General features: G+C 43.8%; 2 protein-coding genes across 6 annotated transcripts; both read right to left on the bottom strand.

Annotated features, from left to right (window-relative positions):
• Positions 1-4,665: 4,665 nt before the first annotated feature.
• nudt17 (nudix (nucleoside diphosphate linked moiety X)-type motif 17) lies at positions 4,666-9,938 on the bottom strand. 5 transcript variants are annotated; one of them, XM_085292834.1, is made up of 9 exons: positions 9,693-9,938; positions 7,307-7,442; positions 7,106-7,222; positions 6,804-6,987; positions 6,655-6,680; positions 6,435-6,527; positions 6,225-6,323; positions 5,813-5,946; positions 4,666-5,444 (listed from the first exon to the last, which is right to left on the bottom strand). In XM_085292834.1, exons 2-9 carry the CDS (start codon positions 7,379-7,381, stop codon positions 5,279-5,281), a joined length of 894 nt encoding a protein of 297 aa, XP_085148960.1. In that variant the 5' UTR covers positions 7,382-7,442; positions 9,693-9,938; the 3' UTR covers positions 4,666-5,278. The 5 variants fall into 5 exon arrangements, 4 of the variants coding, with proteins under 4 accessions (XP_085148960.1, XP_085148959.1, XP_085148961.1 ...); XM_085292833.1 differs by having other exon boundaries at positions 7,307-7,419; positions 9,693-9,778; XM_085292835.1 differs by having other exon boundaries at positions 7,307-7,488; positions 9,693-9,753.
• A 929-nt stretch (positions 9,939-10,867) lies between these two features.
• Positions 10,868-16,095, bottom strand: LOC146564997 (membrane-spanning 4-domains subfamily A member 4A). Its single transcript, XM_085292830.1, has 7 exons — positions 15,999-16,095; positions 14,753-14,995; positions 14,159-14,260; positions 14,012-14,068; positions 13,500-13,685; positions 13,246-13,368; positions 10,868-11,310 (listed from the first exon to the last, which is right to left on the bottom strand). Exons 2-7 carry the CDS (start codon positions 14,954-14,956, stop codon positions 11,263-11,265), a joined length of 720 nt encoding a protein of 239 aa, XP_085148956.1. The 5' UTR covers positions 14,957-14,995; positions 15,999-16,095; the 3' UTR covers positions 10,868-11,262.
• Positions 16,096-16,494: the final 399 nt, after the last annotated feature.

The raw sequence follows: 16,494 nt of genomic DNA, 5'->3' as shown, positions 1-16,494 counted from the left end.
ACCACGTTACAGATGAAGCCTTCAGTTCAATTCAATTTTATGTACACAGCGCCAAATCACAACAACAGTCGCCTCAAGGAGCTTTATATTGTAAGGTAGATCCTACAATAATACATACAGAGAAAAACCCAACAATTATATGATCCCCTATGAGCAGCACTTTGGCGACAGTGGGAAGGAAAAACTCTCTTTTAACAGGAAGAAACCTCCGGCAGAACCAGGCTCAGGGAGGGGCGGGGCCATCTGCTGTGATTGGTTGGGGTGAGAGAAGGAAGACAGGATAAAGACATGCTGTGGAAGAGAGACAGAGGTTAATAACAGATATGATTCAGTGCAGAGAGGTCTGTGAACACATAGTGAGTGAAGAAGAAACACCCAGTGCATCATGGGAATCCCCGGCAGCCTACATCTATTGCAGCATAACTAAGGGAGGATTCAGGGTCACCTGGTCCAGCCCTAACTATATGCTTTAGCAAAAAGGAAAGTTTGAAGCCTAATCTTGAAAGTAGAGATAGTGTCTGTCTCCTGAATCCAAACTGGAAGCTGGTTCCACAGAAGAGGGGCCTGAAAACTGAAGGCTCTGCCTCCCATTCTACTTTTAAATACTAACATATTTCTGACATATGTAAGTGCCATAAACATCAGCCATCAATAAAAAATATAAAACAGCATTTGAACAAACAGTCCTGCCAATGGCAGAATTGGTTCTCTGACAGCAGCACAACTTTTATTTCAGAGCTGTTTTTAAACCGAGACGATGCTGAGAGACGACCTCAGCTGACGTTGGTCAGGGTGGAAATGTTTGCTGGGTGGGTCGTTCGGGCAAATCTGGACTCTAAATCCAAATCCAGCTTTAACATCTCATAACAGGAAACATGTCAGGCCCTCTGTAATCAGTGCTATAAACGCCCTTAGATATAACACATGTGTAATGTGCTTGAGGGCTCGGGTTTCATGATGACTGACAGGCTGATAGGTATTCATCTGCCTGACTCACCTGAGCGAATGCTTTGAAAGGAAGCTCGTATGACCGCGACAGGGCTCGGCCGTTCTGTTGACTTTTACTTTTTATTCACCTCAGGAACACAACAGCCCGAGCTCGGACAGCTCGGGAGTGTCTGCCTTTCCACAAACCTCCCTATGGATGCTGACGTCAGGGCAGGAACTTTGTTACACAATCGAATTATTTTCTCTTTTCAAAAAGTCACATTCAGTTTATTGAGCAGCCAAAAGTCGCCCTTTACCTTTCAAGTACCAAACTATGAACGAGTGTGTAGGACAAATCCTTTTCATCTAAATGTTAAAAACAGCTAGCTATAAATAAAGCTATTAGTGTTCCTTATTATAAGAAATAACACAAAAGATTTCGGTGGACGAGAAGATGTAGTGATGTTGGGTTAATGTGGAGTAATCATATACAGATATCTACAAGGCTACGTTCACTCTGCAGGTCTTGATGCTTAATTCCGATTTTTTGATCAAATCCGATTTTTTTGTCTGCTCGTTCACACTACAAATAAAATGCGACAGCAAACGCGCTCTAGTGTGAACGCTCAAAGCGGCCGCATGCGCAAAAGAAGACGCCACACACAACGCGCTCTGTTTAGACCCAGAGCAACAGTATGTTTGACCGATGGCCTTAATATAAAGACTTCGGACTTCACGTTTCCCAATTTTTGCTTTAAGTTATTTTGTTATTTACATAATGATGTAAATAACAAAATAATGATCCTTATTGCTGTTTTAGAGGAGCGCTGCTTCAAAGGATAGCTGCAGATTTCTGTCAGAATCTGCAGATTATGTAGTACAAAGAAAATGTTCACGTTTCTCCAACGTTGTCTTCCCAGCAGTTTCACGGGATGGACAGGAAGCGTTCGCGATGTCTTCTCCGGCGCTGATAATTGGCGTCTGTCTTGTGTCAGTGACGTAAAAGACGGATTTAATGCGACATGACCATCAAACAGCAGTCGCTTTCTGAAACATCAGATATGTATCGGATTCAGCACCACATACGAAAGTGACCCAGATCAGATTTGAAAATATCGGATTTGTGCCGTTCACACTGTCATAGCATGATCGGATAGATGGTCGCAGAGGGTCAAAAAAATCGGATTTGATGCGCTTTCGCCTGCAGTGTGAACGCAGCCTAAGTGGTGTGATTTTAAAAATCCATCATCTTTGTGTTTCTGCAGATTTTTAGGAGCTTTTATGTGCCACGCATGTAGGAGGGAGCATGAACACACATACAGCCACATATGATTGTTCTCATCAGCATTTCCTGTTTTATTTTTCTTCTTTATCACTTCAATGATTTCCGATTCTGCAGTGATGCACCTGAACGCCTCGCACTGTTGAACTTGATGCTCTCTGGCGTATGGAACAATGATGCTTTATTCAAAATGGAAAACAATAAAAAACTATGAATCGAAATGATTTCGGTGGATTTAAGTGCTAAAAATAACTTCTTGTAAAATACAAAATATTCTGCCAGGAACATCCTGTCGTGTTGTCCTGTCACCTGACCGCCAGAATCAGCTGATGTTTTTTATTTACTGAAGCCATGAAAAATGTCACCTTCACACTTTGAACAGTTTCACAGTGACGGCTCATCCAGGTCTAGACTGGTTCAGCTTCTGACTTATAACCAAACTTTCTTATGGTGTGTTCAGTGCTGCTCAGAAATCAGTTCATCCTCAGACAAACTCTTATTGAACACGTGACCATCAATGTTGCTGTTGCACAGCTGTGAGCTTTGTTAAAAGAGGAAAATCGAGGGATTTATGACCAGGAGCCATCAAATATGACACAACTTGATTAAGCAGCCACCGAGGCCACACGATGTCTCCTCAAAGTTTACCCAAGTTTGATTGATTTTACATGGAATGAACCTGGAACACTTCGGGTTTATTCTTCCTATGAAGCTGGGCTTTGTAACAGTTTTTCAGACTTCCCTGTTGGATTCAAGGTCATTATTTAAGCAGACTAATGAGATTCGACACATGCTGAGCGACGCTGTGTGCGGTCTTACTCTCTCCGGCCTCCTCTCGGCTCTGCTTCTGTGTCTGATCAGAATTGAACTTTCTCCATGACTTTCCACACCCACCATCCCTGCTGTTCTCCTGTGGGACAGGAGCTGGGAGTATCACAGGTTGCCATTTGTTTGAGATCGTGCTGTCATGCCATTGTCTCCATTACAACACCACACAGAGGCCGGTGGTTGCTCTTATTACTGCATGAATAAGCGATGCACCTGTACCGCGCACTGGGACACTTTAAGGAAAAGATATAAACATAAGTTGGTCTGTAGCCCGGCTTGAAATCACACGTGGGTGTCCCCAAATCTGGCTCAGGCGCAGCTCTTTCTTGGCAGCAGTGTGAAATTTTACTCTGGAGCTTTTTTAAAAACAAAATGTAGGTCAGGACTATTGAATCCCAGTGAGACCGGTCCAGGTTAGACAGGGCTGCGGAGTCACAGAGTCATGTGTGACAGCGGCGTCTCCTGCAAAACATATGAAAGTAGTGAAATACAGAGTGGGAGGGTGGTGCACCCCAGGCACTGTGGATGGAAAGGCTCCACCCTGGGAGGGAAGTGATAACACTTCTGATCCAAACTGATGTCATTCCTGGTTTCGTTGGTTAAAGGTGTGGCCAACCACCGCAACCACAGCTGGTTATCTGAAACTGAGCCAGGTCACAAACATCGTGCTTAGTACACCTGTACAGCGCCGCGTGTTCACAGCGCACACAGGAAGTCACTTATTCTCAAGATTCATAAAAGCATTTTAAAGCAGCTTTACTTGATTCTCACCTCTTTACTTAACGTCTTGGGCTCTACTAGAATAAATATGCAAGATTCAGTTTAAAAAAAAAAAAATTATCATCCAACAGCAGGACTTGAGTTGATCTCAGTTCACCTTCCATGTGAACTTGAGGTCTCCTTATAAACCAACTTCCTTCTGATTGGCTGCCCCTCACAAACAGAAGGTTTGGAGAGCAGGTGGGGCTTCTTTTTGAAACAGGAAGTCAGCTCTTGTCACTGTCTTGATCGTGTTCACCTGGGCCTCATTCTCTCTGCAGTCTCTTTAGTCTGTTGTACTCCCTCAGTCTTATTCGGGTTCCTCCTTCATATTGTCTACCTGCTTGTTTTGCTTTGAAGCTGATGGAAACAACAGAAAGCCAAACAGAGAGGCTGTCAGGTTTCCATCCTGTGCGACAGGAAGAAGATATGATTCATGAAAAAGAGCTGAAACTCTGCACGTCTGCCTTAGAAACGGTAATTAACTGCAGAAGATGGTTGGAGGGACGCAGTTTTAACTCTTCGATTTCCCCCAAACTTTACTGATATAGTCACAAATTAAAATAGTATATAAATGTAAATCGTTCAGTTAAAACGTCTACGTTCAATCTGAATGGAAATATAGAATTTTACGTGTCAATAATTTCAGATCAGATATTCTCCGACTCTGTTCTTTGCTTAGTTGTCACAACACTGGTTTCCATGCGTTGGCTCCTGTTTTATCCTTGAATGAGGTCAGCGTGGTTCAACAAAGACAAAACACTGGTCTGTAACTGCTCAGGCACGAGGACTGACAGTGAGTGAAAGAGCAGAGAGGCCGGCTCTGAAAAGCTAAATATTAAAACAAGAAATAAATATAACCAGAAGAGTTCAGGACAGAATATTTATTGCAGTGTCAAAAAACAAACTAAGCAAACATCCAGTTTTTACGTTTCCACAGTCCACGAGCTTCCTCTGCCCGTGATGAGGTATGCTGTGCAGTGCAAACTACTAAAAATCGAATTTATGTGAAAAGGAAACAGATTTTCATTTGAATGACATGATCGTTCCAGATAATAAGTCCAGGACGTCGTACTCCGAAACAGGATTTTGGAAAACTCGTCTTCTCGGACGTCTCTGAGGAGACGCCACAACCAAAAATACGGGTTTATTATATCATTTCTACAGAAATGTGACGCTGCGAACACGAGCACCTTCAGAGTGACACCTGATAAAAGTTTGTACATTAATATGTTTTACTGTTTTTACATGAGACTGAAAGATGAGCTGATTAAACAGCCACCTGTGTGACCCCCTCCTCTCCTGTGTTAAACAGCCACCTGTGCACTGGCCTGCACCGCCCCCTGCTGGCCTGAAGTAAAACACACATGACTTGCAGTGTTTCAGTGAAGAACAGCAGTGGGATCCACAGCGGCACCATTTTTCTCGTCCCTGTGCGTCCTTCTTGATGTCTGCAGGGTGGGCTTTTACAGGGGGTCGGGGTCACAGGTCAGGGACATCGAGGCTCCTCAGCCACAGCTCCAGGGCGAACTTGGTCCCGGTGCTGACCCGCTCCACGTCGGGACCGCTGGCTGGAGCGCGACTGGTGAAGACCGCCAGAGGCATCGAAGACTCGGTCAGAGCTCCGTCTGCAGAGACCTGCGACACGCTGGAGACACAGAAGGGCTCAGAGAAGAAGCACATGCCCGTGCCGTGACACATCCAGCTCGCAGTTTGTGCTGCATTGATGTCAGTGTCTGCAGGTTTTGTGAGGGCACCATGCTTTTTTTGTCTCTGAGCTGTCAGGCCAGGACGCCACACAAAGCCTCACATACATAACAGGCAAGAACACAATTTACAGGATGCACAGCATCCTCTCTGTTCCTGTAGAAAACAACTACAAAACAAGCTGTGCTTCATAACACAAGCAGCTGAGCTCTAATGGACTCACAAGCACATCTCAGGTATTAACATCAGCACAAACTCTGTGAGCTGGAAGCTTCGTGGCGTCCAGCTCTGCATCTAAACCTGTGATACCTGATGCTGCTCGGCAGGTCGTCCAGCTGAATGCTGGCGTCGTCTCCGTCCACAGCAGACACGATGGCTCTGACCAGCCGGCTGTCCGCCCACAGACACGCGCTGACCTCAGCAGGCGAAGGCCTGAGAGAGGGCTGCGGGTGCAGACAACGAGAGGAATCACACAAGAGGCCAGCTCACTTTAAAATAACAGCAGAGGGGATCATTCACAACAAGACAAATGCTAAAGACAGAGGGGCAACGTCACAAAAACATTAAAGTAACAGCCGAGTTGTGCCTGCTGGGTCCATTTTATCATCATCCAACATCACGTAGACAAAAGATCATGTCAAATCATTCATTAGGTGCCAAAATGATCCAAAATCACATCCACCATGAGAGGGGAGGCAGCCCGAGCCCCCGTAGCTGTTACCTGTAACTGCAGGTGAGTGAGAGACGAGTGCAGCAGCATGTAGACGACTACGTGGTGTCTCTGAGGAAGTCCTCTGGACAGCATGGGAGGAAACACCGACTGACGGTCAGACAGAACACACAGAGGGCTGTGACATATATAACCTCACAGCGTACGATGTAAATAAGAGCAGCAGGCAGTGACTAAAAGACACTCGGGTCACCGTCTCACCTCCCACAGGCCCAGCACTGTTGGAGACACCTGCTCCGGCTCCAGTTTGAGTCCAGTTTCCTCGTGCAGCTCTCTCAGACCTGCACCCAGCAGCTTCACACGTTACAGGAATAAAGTTCACACAGTTACTTTGTGTTAACCTCGTTTGCCTTGTTGTAGAAGTCGTCGCACTGACTAAACGACACGTAAAATGATGCTGGGAAGCAAAGGAAACATGTACCGTCTCATCTAGCTCCACGTGACCTCCTAAATATCAACACAATACATGAAGAGCGTTACAAAACAAGAAAACCCGTAACAACGAGTGTGTGTGTGTGTGTGTGTGTGTGTGTTTAATAATGTGTGCAAACACAGATCTGTGTGCTGAACCTGGAGGAACCCAGACGTTGGGAAATATGCGAAGCTCCTTTGCCCGCCGTGTCAGCAACACTCTCTGATTGGCTGTCTGCAGGAGGATAGCCACACCCACATCCACTCCACGCTGTTGGATGTCCAATGGGATTGCAGCTGCGTCCGTGGCTGACAGGTGTTTGATGGGACAGAAAGCAGGCCTCTGAGAGAGAAACAGCAGGAAACCCTGAGCTGTTGTTGTGAAACTTGCCGTATGAATACAACCGAATTAAATTGAACTGAGTGCGGATGCAGAGGAGCGAATGCTCAGCGTGTCTGACCTTCAGCGGGACCCCTCGCCCGCTGTCTCCTTTGTAAAGAATGAACTGATTTTTCTCCAGCGTGCAGCTCACCTCCACCTCATCCTCGCCGCTGTCAGTGAAGTGACCCGTTACACTCTGACACACATCAAGAAGAAGAAAGATGAGAACAGCGCCCCCTCTGTTGCTCTAAAGATGGTGTGAGACGACATCTGCACCAACCTGAACAAACTGAGCTCGCCGTGGAGCCGCTCGCTCTTTGCACACACACACCAGGATCCTCCTCACTTTATCCATGGCGACCCCTCGACCCCGACCACGTCCGTCTGCGGGAGCTGAACACGTGACCACAACACGCCTTGAAAGGACAGTCCACTCCCTTTTAATCAGTGTTGGGCAAGTTACTTTGAAAAAGTAATTAATTATAGTTACTAGTTACTTCTTCAAAAAAGTAACTGAGTTAGTAACTGAGTTAATTAGTTACTTGAAAAGTAACTATTGCGTTCCTCCACATTTCACCTTTAAAAGCTGTTTCCTTTGCCTTGTTTGGTCTCATCAGCACAGCCTCACGTGTCTGAATCTACAGGCATGTTTTCATTTTGACAAACTGTAACACAACTGATCTCAAATCAGACAAAAAAACATAAAACCCGAGTAGAAAAAGTGACATTTTTACTGTAACAACCACAAACATGTTTAATGAATCATATTTCACAACTTCAAATGCAAACATAAACTGACAGTTTTAAAATTATATGCACACGTTTTGCAAACAACATCACAGCCTGATACCTGCAGGTCTGACAGCAGCAGGTGTGTCACTCCTGTTTCTACCTGGAGACAGCAGCCGCCTCATTGTTCTGACACACAACACAGAACTATCCACAACAGTAACTACACAAGACAACACGTCACTCCTAAAACTTCCCCTCTTTGCTCGTGATCACCGTCCGCGGGAGCGCAGCTGCCTAAAGCTGCAGCGCCCAGATTACTTACAGCTACTTCCTGCAGCTGATATAAGCTGCTGTAAACTGAACACAGCTTCAACCGTCTGTTGGTTGAAAAATAGTCACGGACCGCGTTTTCTTGTTAGTAACTGTAACGGCATTGTAACGATAGGAATAGTAATTAGATTACTCGTTACTGAAAAAGTAACTCCGTTACTTGTAACGCCGTTAATCCCATCACTGATTTTAATACATAACACACAGAGTTTAAGCTAAAATGACCGTAAACATGTAATAAATCCAAAAACAACACCTGACGCCTCACAATCAGCTGATCTTTGCTCAATTTCACCTCTATACTCCAAATACTAGAATACGAAGTGCATAAAATGGGACGAAATTTAGAGTTTTTTAAATTCATTAAGTTTTCAGCATTTTTGATCTCTCATAATATCATCAGTGCAGAATGTATCCACAGAAAAACACATTGCAGCTCCGCTAAAACTGTTTTTGGTTCATTATTGTTTCTGTGACTCAGTTAAGCATCGGTATCCTGATGGACGCATCAATAACTAACTGCATCGATCCCCAGGATATTTGATCTGCTGATCTTTCACCGGAGAAAGTGCATTTTAATTAAACTGGAAGGATCATATCACTATGTGGGAGACGTGGCTGGTCAGAACATATTCAGGACTCCTTTTACTTTTTTAAAGTAGTGGCAAAAGTAAATCATCAAAACACGAAAGCATCAGACTGTGAAGATCTACAGATCCTGAGAGCCTCGGTGATCCTGCAGGAAGCTTCTGCAGGATCACCGAGGTGTTGGATCAGTGTCATGTTTCCAAACTATCACACAGCACAGCAACATTGCTTCTCTATGTCAGGGCCTAGAAATGCTGGAATGACTCACACTCAGCACAAGTGTGAAAAGGGAGAAAGAGAAATATTTAAAAGGGCAGCGAGATCGCGGTGTTGTGCTAAGAAGGGATTTGTGATGGTTCTGTGTGTTTTTAATGTATTTTAAATATCTGATATTGATAACTTCTGAGAGCGTTTTATATAAAATAAAGATATTACTTGTTTTGTAGGTGTCTTCGTGATTCTGATTTACTGTAGATCCGGTCTTTTTTAGCCACTCAAACACCTTTATTGAAACGGTTAATGTTATATTTGTTGTCATTTGTGCGGCCCTCTTGGCCTGGTCTGTCTTGAATGAGACATGTTTAACTTCAGTCAGTTTTACGTTCGTTATTAAAGGACGTATAAAAGTACTTTGCGAATAAAAACATAGCGCTGGGAAAAAGCAGACATGAGCCATTTCAGAAGAAAACACGTTATATTATTGATTATATTCATTCAAACAACCAAGTGTTCATTAAGCAGCTCATTTTCATAACTTTAGTGCCGAGTCCAGCTGTTTAAACCAGACAAATACAGACCGCCTGTTAGCAGAACAGCTGTCAACAGCTGGGACTTTGGGCTCAAACTGTGCACAAAGCTAACTAACTTTAGCTAACACCCTCGTTTAGCGGAAGTAAAACGCTCTGGAAAAAACAACTTCCTGCACATTAACCTGCACATGTGTTAGTGAAGGGATTACGGGTTAACCCCGATACACAGGCTCGCTCAGAAACACAGCAGAAGAAGCAGAAACCTACTGAAAAAGAGAAGAAGGCGCTCGCTAACTCCTGCAGGTCGTTTCAGTCGGATCCAACTTCCGCTTCCATACTTCAAAATAAAAGCCTTCCTTCTTCGTTTTGGTCGAACTGATTCAATCTTCGTATTTTTTATTGTTTATGGAAAAATCCTGAACCATTAATTTCCCCCATCATGGTATTATACAGAAACTTAATGTTTTGGGGATTTTTTTGTAATTGAAGTAAAATGTTGTGTGCGCCAGATTAAATAAATTATAATAGCTAGCAGCTGCTCGCCTGCTAACTACCAAACAGAGAGCATATAACTAGGGGTGGGTTTTGATAATCGGATCGAATCGATTCTAGAAATCAGTGATGATACCCAGCCCTACGTATAACCCCAGTTTTAGCTTCTCTGCACTGGCTTCTCGTCTCCTACAGGATCCAATTTACACTTTGACTTTTTGTTTTTAACGCCCGAGCCCCTTCCTACCTGTCTGAGCTCCTTTCTGTTTCTGTTCCAGGAAAAAGCCCGATGTGTAGCTCAAAATTAATGCTGTCCATCCCACGGACTAATCTCAAATGCGATGGAGCCTTCTGTGGCACGTCCCAGACTTTGGAATAGTCTCCCCTTAAATATTAGATCGGCACAAACACGTGATCACTTTAAATCACTACTAAAGACACATTTTTATTCCCTGGCTTTTAACACACTGTGAGTATACCTTCGTTGTTTATGAAATCCTGTCATTGAAACTTTTGTCAGAAAATGGAAAAGGTATATCGGGGAAACTTTTTTATTGAGAGCATTTTTTTCGGGGTGGCTTTAACTCAGGAGGTAGAGCTGGTCACCTACTGATCGGAAGGTTGAGGTTCGATACCTCCAGGTATCCTTGGGCAAGATACTAATCCCAAGTTGCTCTCTGATGCATCCATTGAAGTTTGACTGTGTGTGTGAATGTTGTTAGATAGCACTCAGTTTAGAGTCAGTGCTTGTGAGGATGGGTGTGACTGGGTGAATGTGGCATGTTGTATAGAGCGCTTTGAGTACTCCGGGAGAGTAGAACACTTTATAAGAATCAGTCCATTTCTCTTCTTGTTATTTGGCTCTAAAACAGCTGGAGACAATTAATCCTGTTACTGACATTCTGAAGGTTTTTTGCAGTTTGAAAGACAGAAAATGTATTCAGTGCAAATACTGTAAGTGACAGGTGTTTAATTCTTAGATGATGCAGAGAAATCAGAGACTAGGAGGCTGTGGAGGCTCAGCTGCCTCACATTCAAACATGACTTTGACTGGGTTTCCAGCCTCCCTTTAAAAAGTGCAACTATAATGCAGCTCTGTTGCATTATAATTGCATAAAAACAATTTATTGTAGTGTTAACGTTACAATACAAGAGTGTGATTTGAAATGACTGTCAGTAATAATGATGATTACGGTTTGATTACACTAACATGGCAGATTTCCCCCTAAATTACCCAGAATGCTGTGCAACAGTTGCCAGTGACACCTCAGTAAAAAAAAGCAAGAAAAGACAGACGGAGTCAGACTCCTGCAGCATCTGAAGTGCTCTCAGATGATTCCTCCTCTCAGGGCGAGTAGGGCGGCAGCAGACCTCTGCGATCATCAGACTCCGCCTGCGGGTCAAAGGTCAGACGACATCAACATCGGCTGTTCTGGAAATGTTCTCAAAAACAAACATTTAAAATGCTTCATACCTGAGAATAAAGTTTTTTTTCCCTTGTAAATGTTTGACTATAATTTTTGATATTTTATGTTTTCATGATTTTATTTCTCTCTTAAACCTGCAAAAGCCTCATTAACCAATCACAGATCATTTTCAGTTAAAGGGATTCAATGAGTTAATAAGCTGAATATTTCAGGTTTCGAATCCTTTAGGTGTGAATAATGGACCGTTCCATTCCTCCGTCACTGCAGGAGGCGTAGTTACACATTTTTGGTGATCAGACATCAAACCGAAACATTTCAATTTGTCGGCTAGTGGTGCAACGGATCAAAAGTCTCACGGTTCGGATCAGATCGCGTTTTTTCTTCGTCGCGGATCGGATCAATTTTCGGATCAGCAGAAGAAAAAAAAAGAAGACAAAAATTTAACTCACTATTTACTTATTTAAGTATTTTTTGCCTATTAAAAAACATTCAACTCAAGACTCATTCCGCGCAATTATATAAAAACAAATTAAGATGCAGTATAGGGCAGTGCAGGGCTTTGTATCTACCACTCCGCTCTGATATAATGAGCGGTCACGTAGCTTTCCGTTGCCCTGGAGCTCCACCCATTTGTAGTTAGGGCAACAGAAGATGCCTGGGACAGCTCAGCCATAACTAAACTTTTCCTGCTCATGCATGCTTGGAAGGATCTTCTCACTGAAGCGGACGTGCGACGGGATATCATAGCGTGGCTCAAGCACGCTCATCATAGTTTAAACTAGTGCTGTCAGCATAAATCTAGTTAAAATGACGTTAATGCCATAACTGCATTAATGCGGCAAATCTCCGTTAACTAGTTACCGCAGATCGCCCGTGCATGGGGCTGCACGGCGTCAATGCATTAACTAACGCGTTGACTAGTTTAAACCCCTTGTTTTGCACAACAGAATACGGCCTCCGTCTTCAGCCAAACACCCCAACAGCTTTTGTAACAGCTTTAACCCGGTCGGATTGGGCAGCAAAGGGCTGCTTAAATCAACCGTGATCCGTTGCACCACTAACATCGGCCCTTCAGTCTTCTTGTGCACCATGAGATCAATTTTGATGCCCTTGATATTTTTTAATCACTTGCTGAATTTCGCGTTGCACGTCAGCGTCTGTGATGTGCACGCGATTTCTTCTACTGCGCCAAAATAGCAATCTTTCAACTTGAATTTCATTTTAGGAAATGAACCTGCGGCGATGCCTTCAGGCTCGGACACACGACATAAAAGTCGGGTCTGTTTGAGACGGGAGTTGAAAGGACCAAAGTAAAACTTATTCTATGTATAAATCATTTCCTGACAGTCCAGCACGTCAGCGTGTCAGTAATCTGTATAAAGTTTTCTGGGTGGTGAAAGCGCTCTGCACTTCAGTTTTATCTCTGGCTATCTGATAATTCAATTCAATTTTATTTATATAGCGCCAAATCACAACAAAAGTCGCCTCAAGGCGCTTCATAGATACAGAGAAAAACCCAACAATCATGTGACCCCCTATGAGCAGCACTTTGGCGACAGTGGGAAGGAAAAACTCCCTTTTAACAGGAAGAAACCTCCAGCAGAACCAGGCTCAGGGAGGGGCGGGGCCATCTGCTGTGTTTGTTTGGGGTGAGAGAAGGAAGACAGGATAAGAAAAAATATATTTAAAGCAGGAGGAAATAATAATAATCCCAGTTTACAAAGACTGAAAATATTTTTCGGATTCATCAAATCTTTTTATGCAAGAAAAGCTGATATTAAAAATGTATTTCAGCAGGTCTTATTATTATTTTGCTAATTTTCTTTTTTTCTCTCTTGCGACTGAACACATCAGCATTTCTTGAGAGGCGGAGTTAATATTATTGGTAGGAGGAGTCTTACGCTGAGAGAAGAAGGTGTGCGGAGCCTGATGGCTTTGCCAGAGAAAACACAGACGACGATGGTGACGCAGGTCTGCAGGACGAGGAGAACCAGGAAGAGGCCGAGCAGCCCGTAAAGAACCACCTGAAACAGGAAATATGAAACAGGAAATACACACAAAGAACAACCTGCTCCTGTGCTCAGGGAAGACCCCGGGACCAGATCTGAGGTGCACCGAGAGTCCGGCCTTGAAGACCAGACAGAGATAAACTTACATTCAGCATATAAACATTTTGGCTGCATTTCCTCCTCAGGCCTTCTACGTCCTTGAACTCGATGAAGCTCTGTCGGTCACAGAAGCGATCGGAGGGGGGGCATTCGGCCAGCAGCCAACAGGTGTAGGCCACACCGGCCAGGCCAATCAGGACGCTTATCACGTTGGACACCAGGGACCCCCAAACCTGCACAAACACCAGATATGGCTAAACTAACAGCGGCTAACAAACTACAATGGCTTCATCCATCTTTGATACACAGTCTGTGACTTTAACCGAAGCTCCAGAGGAATCACACCGCTGCAGCTAACCGTCCCTGAAATGGACCATTTTTAATGACATCATCTGACCAACAATATGGCTGCTGTGAGGTCACGGCACTAACAGACGGTCCAAGAAGGAGGAGCTGCAGCTTTGGTATTTCATTAGTTTGTCATTCAGCTGTAATCAGCAGGTCTGAGTTTGCTGACCTGTCACTCACACATCCTCTTTCTGGTTTCTCTAAAACTCACCAGTGAGATGGAAGTGCGTCTCCCTGCCGCCACGGCCACCGAGCCGGAGACGACAAACTGCACGACAGCAGAGAGGCGTGGTTAGACGACACATGACCCCTGTGAGGCTTTACCTGAAGATTATTAATCATGTTTGTGTGTACGTACAGCGGCGCCGAGGGCGAATGGAGAGTAGGCGATCATGGCCCACGAGGAGATGGCGGTCAGACTGAACAGGATGCACAGCAGCCCGATCATGATCTGAACGACCTGAGGACACAGACGGAGACGCAACATGAGCAAAGATGAAAAATAATGCAGATTTTAAAGTTCTTGTTAAAACACCACCAAACTGAAAAACAGCATCAAAGATGACCTGTGTGCAGGCTGAGAGCAGCCTGTGGAGTCACAGGTCACAGACGCCTTCTGGCAGCTTCATTAAACCTTTATTATTACAATAAAATCTGATCTATGTGCGTCTTCCTTTAGCTCAACCTACCTTTAACGATTTAAAGTTAAATAAAGCCAAAGCTTTATTTAACTGAATTACGTAGATTTACCATAAGCCATTCTGATCACATGACTTAGTGAGCCTCCTATTACTCTGAAACTGAAGAACAGCTAAAAACTGTCAGGAAAGTTTATTCTGGTTGGTCAGAGGTGATGACATCATCATGACGTGTAAGTCGCTCTGACTGTGAAAACGTGTTTGTGTCTGTGCTTTGTTGCGATGAATATGATGGTCAGAGTCCAGACGCTCACCCCGAGAGCGTGCGGCTGTCCCCGCATGAAGGCGACGGTTATGTCGTCCATCTTGACTGGGATGGGTGTGGTCTTTTTCACAGGGGGAGGGGCCGGTGCAGTGGAGCTGCTGGCATTCTGGAGCTGGATGGAGCCGTCATCCTTGGGAATGACCTGAGTCACGACCATCACTCCCCCGATGGTGGTGATAGATGTGGATGCCATGATAAAGGTCAGAGGTCACAGAAGCTCAGAGGGAAAATTCTGGAAAAACCACAAGTGCAAACAATGAGGGAGGGGCCAACAGTGTTTGAGTATTAGGGAGGAGAAGGGAATTTGCAGCAGCTGATCGACTTTAGCTTCCAGATGTTCTTCAGACAGACTTACAGGAGAAAATGATTCTGGTTTAGCAATAATTCTCTGAATTTTGCCTTTATGACATTTTAAGAATCTAAAAGAGCTCCACATTCAGGGGTGGCCAAATGGGGGCCACCAAAAACACAGTTTTCAGGTTTATGATGCTGGTATCAAATATCGATAACAAACACAGAGAAAGTTAACTTCCTGCTTTAAAGTTGATGTCGGTGAAAAGAGGTATTTACGAAAACCCGAAAGACTTTGAAATCATTAATAACCTGTTTTAATTGATTGACTGGAAGTCTCGCTTTAATGATTCAGCTGAAGCAGCTGAAGGGCGACTGAGGAGCTGAAGAGCAAAGACAACACGTGTAAGGACGCGCGTCTTACATTATCACCAGTATTACAGTCAACACGGGAATGATAGCAAACTAATAATCAAATGAAATATGAGCTTATGGCTGCTGCTCAGCGCGCTTCTTCCTCTTTGTTTGACATTTTAAGATGATAACATGTATCCACTGGTCACTCATCAAACTTTCAAACGTTGCTATAAAATCTTTTGTTAAACAAAAGTCCCCGAATTTAACGCGGATTCTGGTTCGGAGTTTCTCACTGCGTGATAAGGAAGTGCGGTTACCGGAAAATAAAACGGCTGTTTGTTTTTTAGTTCGACGCTAAATATCAGACTTTTGAAATCGCAGTTATGTCTACACGAGAGCTTTTCAACGTTTTTCTTTGTTTTATTTATTTATTTATTTTTAAGATAAGAATCGCGCGAACAAATCTCGATAAACTAACCGGAAATACATCTGCGCATTAGATCAAAAACATCGACTAACAATCATCTCGAGGCTGAGCTGCTCTCTGAAACATCTGCAAACACGCACGGATTACTCCTGAGCATTACCTGCAATCAGGTGGACACGCGGAAGTTCTCTGACCTGAACAACAGCTGCTGTTGCTTCTGTTCAGGATCAAGTTAGGCTGCCTTCAGGAGCAAACTGTAAACTCGGAATTCTGATTTACCAAACACTTGTCGGAAAGACCATAATGTGATAAAGTTCCAGTCCAATTTAATTAAACGATGAAATATTGCTTCAAATACAATAACATAAATAAACTGAGCTGTTTCTTTGGATTTTCTTTCTGACCTTTTTGAAAAACATTAGAAGGAATGATTTCAGAAGATTCAGTCTTCAATCACTGTGTGTAACTTTTAAAAAGACACATTCAGGTGTTGTTGTTGTTGTTGTTGTTGTTTTAAATAATTAAATTATAACTTTTAAATCACGAACATGCTTTTCCTGTGTGCGGATCTGCTGGATATGAAGGGAAATTTCGGCATAATTCCAACAACACCTGAAGGCAGCACAAGGAAACCACAACATTTCCCATAATCAACG

This window comes from Mchenga conophoros, linkage group LG11, assembly GCF_057382185.1.
Source record: "Mchenga conophoros isolate Kocher_MC1m ecotype Shallow Benthic linkage group LG11, M_conophoros_male_GT1.1, whole genome shotgun sequence".
Lineage (NCBI taxonomy): Eukaryota > Metazoa > Chordata > Actinopteri > Cichliformes > Cichlidae > Mchenga > Mchenga conophoros.
Note: the sequence above shows the minus strand (reverse complement) of the source record. Positions and strands in the feature narration are given on the sequence as shown.